The sequence below is a fragment of the Bombus flavifrons genome, chromosome 6 (genome assembly GCF_040668555.2).
Source record: "Bombus flavifrons isolate JBK064 chromosome 6, iyBomFlav1_principal, whole genome shotgun sequence".
NCBI lineage: Eukaryota > Metazoa > Arthropoda > Insecta > Hymenoptera > Apidae > Bombus > Bombus flavifrons.
This window is the reverse complement of record NC_138447.1, coordinates 12,207,863-12,224,022: the sequence shown is the minus strand read 5'-3', so window position 1 is coordinate 12,224,022 and position 16,160 is coordinate 12,207,863. Positions and strand designations below refer to the sequence as shown.

General features: G+C 34.7%; 5 protein-coding genes across 6 annotated transcripts in view; 3 read left to right on the top strand and 2 right to left on the bottom strand.

Annotated features, from left to right (window-relative positions):
- Positions 1–132: 132 nt before the first annotated feature.
- On the bottom strand, positions 133–5,214 carry LOC138180820 (jmjC domain-containing histone demethylation protein 1). Its single transcript, XM_069115050.1, has 7 exons — positions 5,075–5,214; positions 4,713–4,992; positions 3,949–4,636; positions 3,547–3,871; positions 3,163–3,460; positions 2,775–3,070; positions 133–2,700 (listed from the first exon to the last, which is right to left on the bottom strand). Exons 1-7 carry the CDS (start codon positions 5,123–5,125, stop codon positions 1,687–1,689), a joined length of 2,952 nt encoding a protein of 983 aa, XP_068971151.1. The 5' UTR covers positions 5,126–5,214; the 3' UTR covers positions 133–1,686.
- Positions 5,215–5,311: 97 nt separating this feature from the next.
- On the top strand, positions 5,312–7,838 carry Slh (sec1 family domain containing Slh). Its single transcript, XM_069115053.1, has 2 exons — positions 5,312–5,448; positions 5,545–7,838. The coding sequence occupies exon 2, from the start codon at positions 5,808–5,810 to the stop codon at positions 7,695–7,697; it is 1,890 nt and encodes a 629-aa protein (XP_068971154.1). The 5' UTR covers positions 5,312–5,448; positions 5,545–5,807; the 3' UTR covers positions 7,698–7,838.
- Positions 7,839–8,084: 246 nt separating this feature from the next.
- LOC138180828 (coiled-coil domain-containing protein 42 homolog) lies at positions 8,085–9,458 on the top strand. 2 transcript variants are annotated; one of them, XM_069115063.1, is made up of 4 exons: positions 8,085–8,330; positions 8,428–8,716; positions 8,809–9,048; positions 9,129–9,458. In XM_069115063.1, the coding sequence occupies exons 2-4, from the start codon at positions 8,558–8,560 to the stop codon at positions 9,456–9,458; spliced, it is 729 nt and encodes a 242-aa protein (XP_068971164.1). In that variant the 5' UTR covers positions 8,085–8,330; positions 8,428–8,557. The 2 variants fall into 2 exon arrangements, with proteins under 2 accessions (XP_068971164.1, XP_068971163.1); XM_069115062.1 differs by having other exon boundaries at positions 8,085–8,716.
- Positions 9,459–9,497: 39 nt separating this feature from the next.
- Positions 9,498–13,580, bottom strand: LOC138180831 (coiled-coil domain-containing protein 63). The gene is made up of 7 exons (XM_069115065.1): positions 12,518–13,580; positions 11,910–12,290; positions 11,497–11,831; positions 10,863–11,086; positions 10,449–10,711; positions 10,035–10,324; positions 9,498–9,873 (listed from the first exon to the last, which is right to left on the bottom strand). The coding sequence occupies exons 2-7, from the start codon at positions 12,258–12,260 to the stop codon at positions 9,693–9,695; spliced, it is 1,644 nt and encodes a 547-aa protein (XP_068971166.1). The 5' UTR covers positions 12,261–12,290; positions 12,518–13,580; the 3' UTR covers positions 9,498–9,692.
- Positions 13,581–13,650: 70 nt separating this feature from the next.
- The window catches only part of LOC138180825 (bicaudal D-related protein homolog), a 29,346-nt gene continuing 26,836 nt past the window's right edge, over positions 13,651–16,160 (top strand). The window contains exon 1 of the mRNA XM_069115059.1: positions 13,651–15,984. Within this exon, the coding sequence (XP_068971160.1) occupies positions 15,745–15,984 (240 nt within the window). The 5' untranslated portion in view covers positions 13,651–15,744. The remainder of the gene's footprint in view (positions 15,985–16,160) is intronic.

Sequence of the window (16,160 nt, the reverse complement as noted above, 5' to 3'; positions counted from 1 at the left end):
TTTTGTTTCATAATTATATGTTTATTGAACAATATCTTTCTTTTCCTATTTTTCTGTTGCATCGACATTTCTGCTAATACAATTAGAAAAGGAATGTAAATGCCGAAAATAAATGAGCGGAGATGATAGCGGTATTTTTAAAATTCAAAATTATATTTGAAAAATCAGAATATCACTATTGTTTTCCAATGGGTTACATATTCTATGTATATATACAGTAGTGTTATAGTTTTAGAACATTATTTGTATCTTAAATGCTCCTAAAACCTGTTCCATTTATAAAAATTTTACTCGTCTTAAACAATCTGACAATAACGAGTATAGTGAAACTAATTACACCGAAGCTAAATTGAAAAAAATATGCTGAATTTTAATCACGGGTAGATCGTGTTCTTTAGGAGAGCTTTTCACAGAGATGATACAAACAATGTGAGATACTTTAATTATACAGCTAGAGTTAGTTTGAAAGTGCAGGTAATTAAATTCTTATTGCTCGGTATTATTATCACTCTTAAATTACGTACATAATATGCACGTTAACAAAATAAAACGGGAAAGTAAATTTATTAAAAAAAAAAAAAAAAGAAATCACGTATGTACATTCGTTTACATAAAAACATTCGACATTACATTTAACATAACTTGGGTCGAAAATTAAAACATTTGTGTAATATACATGTTTCTCAGCATAACGTTAATTATGTATCTAATATGAAATAGTATAATCGAATACGTTTCATTGCGCGTTTTCGGTTTTATAATTAGGGTATGAGTTTACATGGTCAACAAACTGCTTTACTTTTGCGACTTTTGAATGAATTAGTAATCTTCATGTTGGACACCTATCCCAAACACAGCAGAAATAAATATACCTCTTCTTTTGTAGCAATATATCGGAGAATGATAGCGTTGGTGTATTAATCTGCTGAGTTTTTCATAAGACTATGAATGTTAATATGTTTTTTACCCGCATTTGTATTTTTTACATCCACATAGAATTACAAAATAAATACTGAACGTTCGCATTTTCAGCAATACGACAGTAAAAATTTCCATATCGATGTAAGTATTATATTTCGATTTCATAGAATACTGAATATTAAGCGAGTAATGATTTTCTTGGTTGGCAAGGTTAGTAGAACCTAACATTTCGCTTTTATACAATTTTAGTATTAGGAATGCTAACCATTGCTATATTTTGACTATTTTACAATCAACTAGTGTAGGTTTGTATTAGTCACTTATAAATATTTTTTTTAGAATCTGCATTACTTATTTAATATCCTGTATTCGTGAAAATACTTCTGAAGAATGCACAGAGCTATCCAGGCATAAAGGAAGACAGCATCTACCATAATAAAAAGCAGAACATAAAAAATATTTTGGTCATTTTAAATCATATATAAGCAGTATTTTCCTTTTTTTTCTCTTCGCCCAGATTGCACGGTGACATCGATAAAACTGAACATTATCAAATAGAAATCCTATACTAGTCAGGTCCATTCTCTTATATTATGAAGATGCGATATAGTGTTAATGGGTTTTTGTGATAATAAATAATTATTAATTGAAATCCAGTACTAAGTTCATTGCCATTTCTTATGGTTTTACACGGTAACCAAATTGCACTTGCCGAAAGTCTTCGTAACAGTTTAAAAAAGGGGGGAAAAAAAAAAATATATGTTTTCATGTAACTTTAACTTCTGCTTTAAATTTCTTTTCTTCTACTAATTTAACATCGGTTACATGCAAATTATGAATACTTTTTGCAGCAAACTTAATTACAGATTGAGTTGAGACTTGAGTAGTGTGTCTAAGATCTAAACGTTTAAGCACTTTACATCTCGCCAAATGATCTAATGTTGCTTCCGTAAGTAATCTACAGTTTGCCAAATTCAATGATGCCAGGTTCGTCACTGCTTGCGCTGGTGGAGTTGCTAATTGAGCTACACCAGCATCAGTAACTCTACCACAAGAAGAAAGATCTAATGTCTCCAGATAGGGTAAATGTTGAACTATATATCTCAAAGCTACATCAGTTATATCACATCCAGCCAAAGATAAATTTTTAAGATGTTTTAGTCTTGAAGTTTTATCGATTAGACCAGGCCTCGAATCTGTAGGTGGACTGAGCACTTCTCTCAAACTCGAATCATTTAGTCCAGATACATGACTTAAATCTAAGGTAACAAGTGGTGGACAAGTGCATGTTCTTAAAGCACAGACTCCAGTCCACGTACAACCTTGTAAAGATAATGTTCTGAGCTGTGGTAATCTACTTAATAGCCAAGCTAATTGTCTTTTAGTAACATTCGTCCAGTCAAGGGACAGATTTTCCGGTTGGCGGCGTATTATACCAGTTAAGTGTAAAGCTGTTAGATGGGAATGAGACATATCCAATTTTCTCCACAAACTAGGATCTATACTATATCTGGCCCATGTACGGCAAACCAAGGCACAATTCGCCAGGTCCTTTATATTTAAAAATCTAAAAATAGCAAGTAATGCTGTCTTGTCATATGCTAAAGATTGTCCATTAAAATCGGGCCCTGGTCTTTGAACAGGCGGAAGTGGAACAGGCCTAACCACCACGTGGGGCCTCTTCAATGACTTACTACTTGAACCAGTTAATTGTACAGCTAATTGTGTACGCAAAGCTGTACGCTGTTCACCCTCAGCCGGTTCTCTGTCATTCCATGCCTGGAATTTTTTGTATAGAAACCATGAATAATTTCGTATTCTTAGACCGTTTCAGATTCCATTTGGGGACTTACATCGCTGGGATCGGGTCTTGAACGTTTACTTGGTGTGGTAGCCCTTTCAGAATCTGTTGTGGGTGCTGATGAAGCTGCACTAGATACGGAAAGTTTTCGAGCACGAGCCTTAGGTTGTCGTGGTCTACAATCTAGATTTCGACCGCTTTCACAACACTCGGGACATTCCCAACTGTTCGGTAAATCATCGCTAACGGTTATGGTTTGTGGATCCAATCCTATACATTCAGGATGTACAATGTCGAAGCATATCGAGCATTCTACTAAACTTGACGGAGCTGTAGGTGTTGGCTTTCCTGTATCGAAGATTAAAAATGAGGTATCTCTACTTATTACCTTAACAATAGATTGATAATTCATCGAAAGAAATAAGAAAATAAATAAGTACCCATTAACGGTGCAGGCGGTTGACCCCAACCATCTAATCGACAAACTTTACAAGCTGCAGTAACTGGAAGCATAGGCCTCAAACATTGCCTCATTAAACACGTTTGCTTGGCACGACCACTTCCACCAAATTTTACCATATCTTGACAGTACATACATTCTCCACAATCAGTTCTTGTACATGCTTCGCACTTCTTACATCTAGTACGCCTTCGTCGCGGAAAAGCTCTTTCAGACTTTTCTTGCGAGTGATGTCTCTGAATCTTTGTAAAACTTTTCTTAGTTATCCTCAAGCGTTCCTGTTATACCAGTAATGCCATAAGATATGTGTAAATATGATGTAAGAAATAAACATTATTAATAAAATTTAACATTTTATACATACTCTTTCAGCAATTGTCAAGGGAGGTGGAGGTGGTAAAACAGGATTCCCTGTTACAGCTGCTTCTGGATTATCATGTCTATGTTGTTCTACTAGACATCGAACATCATGAATTAAGGCAACCGGATCACGAATTAGCTCAGGCACATTCTTCTTCGTGGAAGGTAGTGAATGTAGATACATAACTATTGCTTTTAAACCATGCAGTTCAAATGGTGTTAAATGTACATGTTGGTGGTGTTGTGGTACTGAATGTTGACGTTGTGATTCAGAAATATCCAAGTGACTTCTGCCTAGAAGAACATGAACATATCTCTCCAAAACATACCTGTAATAAATAACAAAAAATCGCTGTATAGATAATATAACAGATTTCTTTTGAATCTCTTAAATAGTTCATCATACCATAACATTTCGGTGAAAAATGGATATCTGAATTTTTGTGGCACTTTTGTATGTTCTTCTACTTGTGCAACTTTTAATTGTTTTTCAATACCAAAACTGTGTAAAAAGTTTCCACCAAATACTAAAGAGTCTTGAGGAGTATACACAGCATGAATCCAACCAGTTGGAATAAACAAAGTCATGCCAGCTGTTAAAGTTATCCTACCACATCTCTCTACCATGTCTCCAAAGAATACATCAGATTGTTTACCACTTAATACCCATTCTTGGTAAAGAGTCAAATTCTTTTCAGTAGGAGGAATAAGCCAAAATATTTTACCACCTCTTAAAATGTGATACCAAACACTGGTTCCACCAAAATCAACATGAAAGTCTGTGTAACAACCCTTTACAGACATGAGACAATACTTTTGCACTTTTGGATACATCATATCTTCCAACAGATTTGTAGATTCCACTTGTGCTTCTTTCAGGTGTCTTGGCCATACAACATCTACCCAATCAACCTGTCGCACTATTTCAGGTGATTGTACATAATTCTCTAACTTGGTATGACTGAACTCTAATGAAATTACATTTAACAGTCGCTCTTTGTTGGGATCTTCATAATACTTCTGCCATTCTTTCATTGTCATATCTTCATTCTTCTGTGTATTAACATCCATTACATCCAATATCCTTTTCGAACCTGACAAACATTAACAATGAATATTTTTGAATAATCTGGATATTAGATAAAATATGTTTAATTAAATCAAACATACCAACACAAGTCCTGACATCATTCACAGTAAAATTTGTACTGGGGACTCTTAATCCCAATCCAGATTTATCCCTAAAGAGCAATGGTATGCTCAAACCATGCTTTTGCAAGTATGCTAAATTGAATTCAGAACCTGCCATTTCACGGAATAACCCGGTGAAATTGTTAAGGTTGTATCTTTCACACTCGATTTTTTCATCGAGTTGGAAAGTCCTACGACCCTCAATTTCCTCATCGCCTATGGTCCAGTCGTCTGTATATAACTTTCGAGTTCTTTCTCGCTACAATAAAATTCATGACAAATATGATTTTTTTACAATTGGAATTAATGTTAAATTAAAAAGTTATGCTAGGTTTGTTTACCAATTGACGCCTTTTTGGCAGAGAAGTAGAGTCATCGGCCATTGCAGACATGCTGTCAGAAACGTATCACCGAAATCTCATCGAATATTCAATGTATATTGTCCTTTGAAGGTCAAACTAGTTCCTTTAATATTATATAAACACAATCTCGTTTATTATTTACATGTCACGCACAATAGTCTAATGTTAACATCGAACTTTTCTTTGATTTTACTTTCCCAGTAAAATGAGGTCCCCATTTTGTTGCCGGCCAATGCTACCAATAAGAGCCACAAAGAATCTCACATCATTTCATATAATGTTATGTTACATCTAGTTATATATAAATTTAAAAAATACTTCCTTATTTTTACATAGTATTATAGGACATAAAAGTATATATTTTTTAAAGATATTATAATTGTACAATTTTTAATTACATTTCATATAAGAGATATCAGCAATGATCTAGAGATTTTGCATCATTTCAGAGAACTATTGATGTGTTCCATATTACAGTGTTAAGTCCTAGTAGTATTACATTGTATGGGTATTTTTTGACAATTTAGAGTTAAGAATCGAATATTGACATATTTATTTATATTATGGTGTTTTAAATCTTTTATTTTTTTATATAATCACAAAATATTAATCATAGAGAGTTGTAAAGATATCTTTTCATCTATAAAACTTAAAATATTTATTAAAGTGGGGAAAGTTTTAAAAAATAAAGACCTCAATAAACGAGTTAACCATGATGAGCCTTCGTGATAGGCAAATAAATGCCTTAAAACTGATGTTAAATCTGAATCAACCGGAAAAAAAATTAGAAGAAGCAATACCAGTATGGAAAGTTTTAATTTATGATAGACTTGGACAGGATATTATTTCACCATTAATATCTGTAAAAGAGCTCAGAGAACTTGGTATTACACTCCATATGCAATTACATTCTGACAGAGATTCTATTCCTGAAGTACCAGCTATTTACTTTTGTGCACCTACAGATGAAAATCTTGGTAGAATTGGTCAAGATTTGCAAAATGGGTTATATGATATTTATCATTTGAATTTTATATCACCAATAACCAGGCAGAAGATGGAAGATTTAGCAGCTGCTGCATTGCTTGGAGGTGTAGTGTCAAATATTCACAAAGTATTTGATCAATATTTGAATTTTATATCATTAGAGGATGATTTATTTATCCTGAGACACCAAAATAGTGATGTCATATCGTATCATGCAATTAATCGGGGTGAAGTAAAAGACACTGAAATGGAATCTGTAATGGAAATTATAGTTGATTGTCTTTTCTCTGTGTTTGTTACATTGGGTACTGTACCGGTTATAAGATGTCCAAGAGGAAATGCTGCAGAAATGGTTGCTAAAATGATTGATAAAAAACTAAGGGAAAATGTTTGGGATACAAGAAATAATTTATTTGAAAGTGAGACAACTGGTCATTATAGTTTTCAAAGACCACTTTTAATTATATTGGATCGTAACATAGATATGGCAACACCATTACATCATACATGGACCTATCAAGCATTGGCGCATGATGTATTAGAAATGACATTGAATAGACTTGTTGTTGAGGAAAATGTGGGAAGATCTCCTGCAGGAGGAACACGTTCAAAGACTAGGGCTTATGAACTAGATAACAGAGATAGATTTTGGTGTCAACATAAAGGTAGTCCATTCCCTAGAGTAGCTGAAGCTATACAAGAAGAGTTGGAACAATATCGTACTTTTGAAGATGATGTTAAAAAGCTCAAATCATCTATGGGTATTGATAATGATAGTGAAGTAGCATTATCAATGGTTTCCAATAATACAGCACGTTTGACAAATGCTGTTAATAATCTACCACAACTCTTGGAAATGAAACGATTGATTGATATGCATACATCAATTGCAACAGGTATTCTGAATTTTATAAAGTCCAGGAGACTTGACACATTTTTTGAATTAGAAGAGAAAATAATGAGCAGGCAAACATTAGATAGAAGCGTATTAGAAACAATAAGTGATCCAGATTGTGGTACTCCAGAAGATAAATTACGTCTTGCTATTATATATTATATTTGTACAAATATGTCAGACAGTGAATATAGTAAACTTGAGACAGCATTATTTGCTGCTGGGTGTGACTTAAATCCTCTAATATACATAAAACGATTAAGAAGTTACACCCGAATAGCAGAAATCCAAAATAATTACGAAGGTGGTGGTACTAAAACAGTTAGTATGTTTTCAAAATTAATGAACCAAGGATCATCATTTGTAATGGAAGGAGTAAAAAATTTGGTTGTTAAGAAGCATAATTTACCAGTCACAAAAATAGTTGATGAATTAATGGAATCAAGGCAATCATCTCAAGCAGATGATTATTGTTATTTAGATCCAAAGCTCTTAAAACCTACAGAACAAATGCCAAAGAACAGACCAACATTCCAAGATGTAATTGTTTTTATTGTTGGTGGCGGAAATTACATAGAATATCAAAACCTAGTGGACTATGTAAAACAAAAAAGTGGGGCTGGGGTCAATAAACGAATCACGTATGGTTCTACAACATTTATTAATGCAAAACAGTTACTTAAACAACTTTCACTCTTAGGACAAGAAGTTCACTCATAAAATTTACATATTATACAATAAATATCTGAAAATACTTATTTCCCATTCCCTTATAGCGTACAGTGATTTTCCACATTACTGTAATTGACTCTTTGTAAAAATGTAAAATAAATAAAATACGTTTAATTATTTTAAATACAATTTTTCTAATTGTATTTACCTGTCATTGAACTTGTTACATCTAATACATGTCCATGGTCCAGATGTATGTTCAATTAAAATATGCTACATAGAAAATCTAGGGATTTTTGGCTAGTAAAGAAACAAACCTGTATTTCAAATTGTTTGATCAATGGATTATACATTCAGTTAACATCTTCTCGTGGAATATTAAAAATTTAGTGAACATCGTATTAAAACATTCATTTTTATTCACATCACTTTGTACTAAATTAAAATGGTTACCATACAAGAAGAAAAAAATTTTATTCGACGAGCTGTTATTACAACAGACCCGCAAAAAGCTGTTACGGAATACTTCCTCTCGAAGCAAAAAGATCGTGATGTTAAGTAATGTAACAAAGAAACTATTTCATATAATCAATTTGCGATACATTACAAGTATATTCTTTGCATTCTTTTATTTTCAGTTCGATAACAATTAGGAAACTGATGTAAAATTTTATGAAAAAGGTTGTCAAAGTATCTTATTTTTATGCTTTTTCTTTATATAATTAAAAAAGAAGCTAACATCTCCAAAGATATGTGAGTTTTGTCTTTTATGTATTAGAAAGTATCCTGAATGGGATAAGCCAAGAGTTTACCCGGCATTAGAAGTAGTTAGAGCGCGTTGTGAGTTGGCAAAAACCGAAGAGAGATTACGTGCAAAATGGGTCGAACAAGAGAAAAAGCGGAAATTCATGGACGAGCAATGGGACGAGATGAGACGTCAGGAATTGTTCCTCCGAGAATCATTTATAAAATTCAACAGATTCGTGAGGGAAAATCAAGAAAAACGTGATCGCGCGGATAGCAAAATTAAAGAAGAACGCGATCGTCAAACAAGTAGGATGGAAGAAGTAACATATCTCAATAAAATTAATAAAAGAAAATTATTTACATAGTAGTGGAAATATAATATTTTTTATTATGTAGAGAACATATGTTTCAGATAAAAGAACTCGAAGAAAAATTAAGTTACATGAATGATGTTCGAGATAGGATGAAGAAATATGTAAACGAATATAAAAAATATCATGATTATTTAGACAGGGTCATTGTCGAAACAGGCGAATTTCAATCAATTTCTGAGATTTTTAATCGTTACGAAACTTTAATCGAAGCACGAACGATTTTGTCCGAGCATCAGGATAAAAATCTCGAGATATTAGAAGAAAGGGGAACAGAAATGGTAATTTTCTTAAGATATATTTTATTAGTTTTCCATTTATAATTGTACAATGGGAAGGATGCGTATCTCTTTTTTTATAGCATCATATGACAGAGTCAAAGTCACAAAAAATTATGGGGTTGAATAGTAAATTAGCGCAACTACAAGCAAGACGCGATTGGGCAGAAGTACAAGCTCGTAAATGGGAAACAATCGTGGCTGAAATAAAAGTAACTGCAGCGGAGAAAAATTTGGAGCACATGCAAGTAAAAACGTGTTGCTGGAATCTATATCAACAGATCTGCAAGAGAAAGGATATTCCCGTGACTGTAAGCAAAGATGACGTCGAGCAACAGTTAGATCATATTAAACGAACCATTCTTGAATTAAAACGAATCATAAGAGTTGCAAAAAAACGCGCAGCGAAATAAGAGAATCGTTTTACTTGAAATTACTTGTCCAGCTACTGTAAATAAATATTCTAAAGAAATTAAATATATATAATACTGATAAGTATCTTACTATTGTTACTAAAAATTGGATTGAAAATTTGTGGCAGAACAGTTTTACGAGTCTCACAATTACGTCGATGATTCGGCCAATTACCTTGTACTTCGTAAATGTTAATGATTGTGTATTCAATTTACAGGCTTTCTGTTACCATTTTATTGATATCGTTTCTGTATGATTTTTCTAGCTGCCGGTAAATGACAACCAGATATATTATGCAGGAGTTCCGAGTAATCTTCTTCGAGTCTTTGTTTTAACTTTTTAGTAGCTTCATCGCGCGTTAATGGATGTTCTAAACCTTCGGATACGATCTGTAATTCTTCTTTTTCGATACATCTATGCAATTTAATTTTCTCAATAAATATTCGTTATAAACATTACATGCAAAGAAGCTAAACGAAAACAAACAGATAAGAAAAACTCAAAAATATTGGAAATAGGGAAGGATAAGAAAGGAAGGAGGAATAGATGGAGGTAGATGGAATCGAAGGACTTACAAGGCACAGGGTTGAGTAGGGGCAATATATTCGATAGGAGGCACTTTCAATCTGGGTCTTCTCTCTTCGTCAAGTCGCAATTGTTGCGTTCTGGTAGCTTTATCTAACCAATATACTTTGTGGAACATCTGAGTAATACGTTTTTCAATGATTTCTAAGTATAGCATGACATTGGACGTTGTTATCTGTTCATTATCACCTAACAGTTGCAAGATCGGAGAATTGTCACAACGAATTGCTTTAAAGAGAGAATCTATTCCTTTTAACAATTTCTCTATTACGTCATCACACTGAAACAAATAATAAAGTTACTCATTTAAACAGAAATATTTAATTTTTAAGGAAATTTAACGTCGTGGTTTGATTCCGTAGATTTTGATTCTCTGATATTCGATGAAATTAGTAAGATATCACCTGTATCAGATTTTCTTCAGCCGCATCAGCGAGAGCGGTTTGTTCTTCAAGTTCTCGTTTGAGTTTCTCCAATGTTTCGGCCTGTTCTTGATCAGTAACTTCGTTCGTGATTCGAGCGTCTTGTATAGCTATTGTCAACTGAGCCATCCTCGACTGGAGACCTTCCAGTTCATCGTTTAATTCGTTCACATAACTGAATAAAGCAAAGTTTTCTTCTTCTTGCTTGATAAAATACGCTATGAGCTTATTGACGTCGTGCACACCTACAAAAATGATTATTAGTTAGAAAAATTTACTACTTTTGAATTTTAATATTATTTTAATGTTATTATAATATTAATACTAATATATATTTTAATATTATGTTTCGTGTTGTTTCGCGATATATGTGGAAGATAAAGAAAACACAAATACCGGTGAATTCTTTAATCAATTGTAAGATATTTTTATAATTCTCGATCTTATCTTGTTTCTCTTCCATTTTCGCTTTCCTTTCAGCTGCACGTTTTGCATTCAAATCACCCATTTCGCGATATTGTCCTTTTACACCAAGAAATTCTTGCAATTTCATTTCATTGTCCATTGTCCTTTGTAATTCGCACATTTCTGACACGTGAGCCTTTAGATCTCTTAGCCCCCTTTAAAGAAAATAATATTTCAATGTTCATTTCTGTTCGAAAGATTGTACACCGTCACCGGAAGCAACAGAAGTGTAAGTCAATTAATGATCCGATAAATAAAATATTGGATAACCGATGTAGAAGCGAGATCACCGGATGTTATCACGCGTCATTGATTTCCGATCGTTACTCTTGGTTCCGAGTTTCTAATTCAACGATGGATAATTCGTTCTACGTGAAATACGAATAACTTTCAGGTCATTAATGTAATCCTTAGAGTTATGGGGACAACGATCCAATCTTTTCAACTTTCGCAGCTATTCGTTGGTAAAGAGTGTCGTGAAACTTGTGGCAACAATATTAAGTACGTTTCTGTGTAGTTTCATTTTATACTAATATTCAAGATAAAAGATTCTTTAAAAGCGTACCTCTCACGAAGAGCTTGAATCTTGTTCAATTCTTCGTCCCTTTGATTGAACGCGATGGTAGCTTGCTCTATTAAATCATTGATAATTTGTTTTCCGGCATTTAATTGATTAATTAACTTATTCCAAAGTATTGTGAATTGCGATCTTTCCTTCAACATATTTTCGATTTCTTCTCGAAGCTTTTGGTTTTGAGCAACTACAACATTGAATCTTTTCGTTGCTACTTCAAGTCGATTTTCCAATATATAAACCATTTTATTTTGTTGTAAAGATATTTCTTTTAGTTGCGTGTCTGTCTTAATTTTTGTTTTGAAAATTTCAACCTCTTTTGATAACTGAAAATAAAGCATTTTAATAATATCGTTTTATCTTGAAACATTCATGCTTGAAATCAATATCGACGATTGATAAACCTTGTGAATTTCATTATCGAGCTCTGCTATTTCCTCTTTCTCCGTCTTTATCATCTCGTCATATTTTGCTTGCGTTGTTAACATACACTTTAATTTTTCTTCCATTTCCTCATCTTTACGAACAAACGTTTTCGAAGTTGCAGTTTTAATACGAAGAACGAGTTCTGCTTTTTCGTACTCCAACCGATTAATCATGTTCATTTGATTGTGCAGTTGTAATTTTGCATCCTCTGTACAAGCACCTCGATCATTTTCCATTATCCTATACTGCCTTTTCAATCTTGAAAGTTCAGCTATAGCTATCGTCTCAAGTTCTATCTCGTCCGGTATATGTTGCAGTTTATGCGCCATTATGGAGCTTTATTTTTCAATAATTACAACCTTTCAAAACATAATACGATTTTGTTATATTTTTATCATTATCGTTTTTCTTTAAATGTTAATTTCTTATTTCTTTCGACATACAATAAAAATACACGTTACAGTTAGTCTACAATTTCTCAAATTTTATTTATTGAGCAAACTTTATTACAAACTATACACTACTTGTTGTTTAAGATTCTTTTCATCGATTGACGTCTAAGTATAAAGGTTAGTGCGAAACTCACTATTTATTAATCATTTATAGAAAGTTACGCTCAATGGATCCGAGATTTTTCCGGAAGTTGGCAACGTTCACATCCGTGTCTTCCTCACCGTCCACGTAGATGATCTTTAGGATCCACGGAGAGGAAAACACTTTCCCAATGTAACTGACGATGAGGTTCAGCGGCGACATTTGAGAAACACATCTGCCACCCTATATAGCTCTACTAGCTGTACGTGCGGCACCGTTATTCTTTCTTGTTGATGTTTCCGGTTGCCAAGCACCCTCTCAGGGGTGTATAGTAACAGGACCCTCGTTTTATGAGTTAGTGAAAAATGTTCAAGTGATCTTTCATCGTTATACAAGAAAGACCAGTTTGCAAAGAATTTAAAAAAGCATATAACGAAGAAATGTATCGTTTCTAAAAGAAGAAGAAAAAAAAAACAGTACAAAAAGATTAAAATGATTCGTTGAATATCAAAGTGACGCTTTACTTCTTCTGATAAGACCAGTTACTCGAAAAACCACTAGATGGTGCAAGCCGTTTAATGATAACTAATGTTATTAAATAATTATATTACTAAGAACGACTGATTGCTAACGAATAGTGTCATGTGATCACCAGCTCTTCAAAAAAATGTAAATTTCATTACATACTTTTCCTTTAATCGATCTATTACTAGGCAGTTTGTAAAGTGCTGTATAATAAAGTAAGTTTCTTTCTTTCGCGAAGATGCATCTCTTTTTTTTCATTCGTTCGTTCAATTTCACGTTGGAATTACAGTGAAACTGCTCGAACCATTTTGTATGAAACATATTTTCTAACTCTCGAAAGAGTTTATTTATTTTGTGCTATATTAATTTATAGGTCGATATAAAAGAAAGTAATAGGAATTTCAACATTTATTTTAACATAATACATCGGTAACAGCGGTAAATGTAGGAGGATCGTATGTTAAACACGATCCATAGATTTCGTGAGATCGAGTCAGGTGGCGGTTCGACCAGGTGGGTCAAGCAGTGGGGGTAACGCTGGTGGTGGGTACAGCCAAGGGAGAGGTTAGTATGCTTATAGAGGGAAAGGTCGGCAGGTCGATTGTCTTATGTTTTCATATAAAATCCTGTCACACTGTATTTTTTCTTATTATCCCGCGTTTTATTTTTTTCTATAGTCATTACAATGCGAAGAACAAGTGAATACTGAATACTATGCATACACGATGCGAGATAAACGTAAATTACTCGGAAGATAATCTAATGCGATAACGTAGCGTCGGTGGTGATACGAACGATCACAATCGAGATACATAATTACACAGAGGATCGAATTTAGCAGTGCGAGTGAACGTTTTCGTAGCGGAACGCGCCTGACCAGTCGAACGAATTACTTTCAGCCGAGGTCTCGGAGGTGGGAGGATCTCTACTTGGCTGAGAAGCACGGCGCACGATTCCGTAATATTTATTTTCTACTGGCGGCTAGTGAGTCACTACCTGGCCGACCACGGTGCGGCGAGCTGGTCGCCTCGTGTGTCCGTGTCCTTCTGCGCGTGCTTCTTGCAAACAGTGAGTTCACGGTGACGCTACGAGCCAGTCGAGATTGTCTTGTACAGAAAGATCTGATAACGAGAATAAAGGGGATTATTGCTGAAAAAGATCATTCTCCTCTCACGATGTTCGTATCGATTCCACGGTGATCGTATCGTTTCCACATTGTCGAAATCTAAGACGGAACGGAATACAAAAGCATCATCGTCTCATTGAAATCGGTACAGTTCAAGTGTCAGGCAGAATATTCTGAACCACTGACGTCATATTTATCGAAGGACAACTGAAAACAAGTACAGCACTTGTTATGTTGCGAAGGTTATATCGATATTCGTAAAAATGGGTCGCAGAATACGATCGACAACAGACGCTAGTGTTCCTTGATATATCAGTCTAATGTCCAACATTGAGTTTCAGGATACTACGTTGAATCGTTGTAATTTTATTAGTATTCGAATACAATTTGTGCATCGATCACTTATTTATGTACGTGTCGTAGTGAGCAGTGCGGCAATTTCTGCGTGTGTATCGTACCTGGAAACGCTCGTGAGCAAGACGGTAGAGGGGTTACGTCCGTATGTTATACCCATGTTGGTCGTTTCGAAGCGTGGTTACATTGTTGACTTTCTATCGTAAAGTCAGGAATCGTTGCTGCCTCTACGTTCGCGTGTAATAACGAGGAAACGGAGCAGAACAACGGAATTAGTCCCGTAACAATTCACCTGGTTTTTTCACTCGTCGGAGAATGTTGCATTGACAATCGATTGACAATCGATCGACAAGCGATCAGTCGAATGTCGATCGATGCTAACCTAGGATTTTATCGCGGCATATCTCGCAAGGACTCTTTATTTTCAAATTATTTCGAAGTGAGTCGATCGTGCGAACGTGCATCTGTAGTGTGACGAATCGTGTATTGGCTACGATTTATGGAAGTATTCGAGAGCAATATACTCGTCAAAAGATTACGTCCGTGAGTGTGATCACAGCTGATCGTTCCTGATAGTGAGAGACTTTACTGATCGGCGAGAGAACCTGTTTGGATTCCAACGTGTCGTGCACGAGTCGAGGCGAGGAAAAAGTGAACTTCTACACGGTCTTTATTTTTGCATACGTCGTTCAATTTATTTACAATATTCGAAGGTGAGCGGTATGACTCACGTTATTCAACTATGTTTTCGAAATTTTGAATCAGCGTGATATTCGCACAACGCACATTCGAATATTTTTAACTTGAAGATAAGCTACCTTAGTTATCAAAGTTTTTAATCGTATAGGAAGAAGCAGTTAAAGATCTCACTTTATATTCTATATATTTTGTTAAGGAGTCGATACATTTTCAATTACCTGCATACCATACGCCAACGATTTTCTTCGATAAAAAATGAAGATTGTGCAAGCTTCAATGACATCGCCAGTCCAGTGAGATTTTAGATATGCATATACTACGTATTAATGTCAATCATCCGCGACACAAGTATCGCGTGGTACGCGACATTCAAACTACGTTACTTCTATTGGATTGCCCGTGTTGATTAGTGTGTATACCCGCATTTTGTGCATTACAAATGACTGTGACGTTGAGACGATCGGCCACTTGGTTTCGCGAGTGTCATCATTACGAACGACAATAAAAGTCACGCGTTGGCCTGACACGTGACATTCGATCGACAATTGGCGAGCGTGTAACGACTCGCTACCACGATGCTACCGAAAAAAGACGGCCATCCGGAGCCGTACGCTCTGGAGGATATGATATCCGACCTTCAAGCGCGACGAAATTCCCTAGACCAGGAGGACCTCGAGGATCCGGTAGAGCTTCTAAAAAAACGCGACAAAGACCTTGTATTAGCCGCAGAATTGGGAAAAGCGCTTTTAGAAAGGAACCAGGAATTAACCAGACAGAGTGAAGCACTCACTGAGGAGTACTCTTCAAAATTAGAGGTAAGCTACTATTTGAAGTTAATTAATGTTTTTGGCTTTCTAGCCCCTCATTCTAGTTACTTTATTACTGTATCATGAAGTTATCATATTATTATAACACTAGATATACTTCGTTGTTAATTTCGTTGTTAGGAAACGATATTGACTTAAATCTCGTTAATTTACCAACTGCAAAA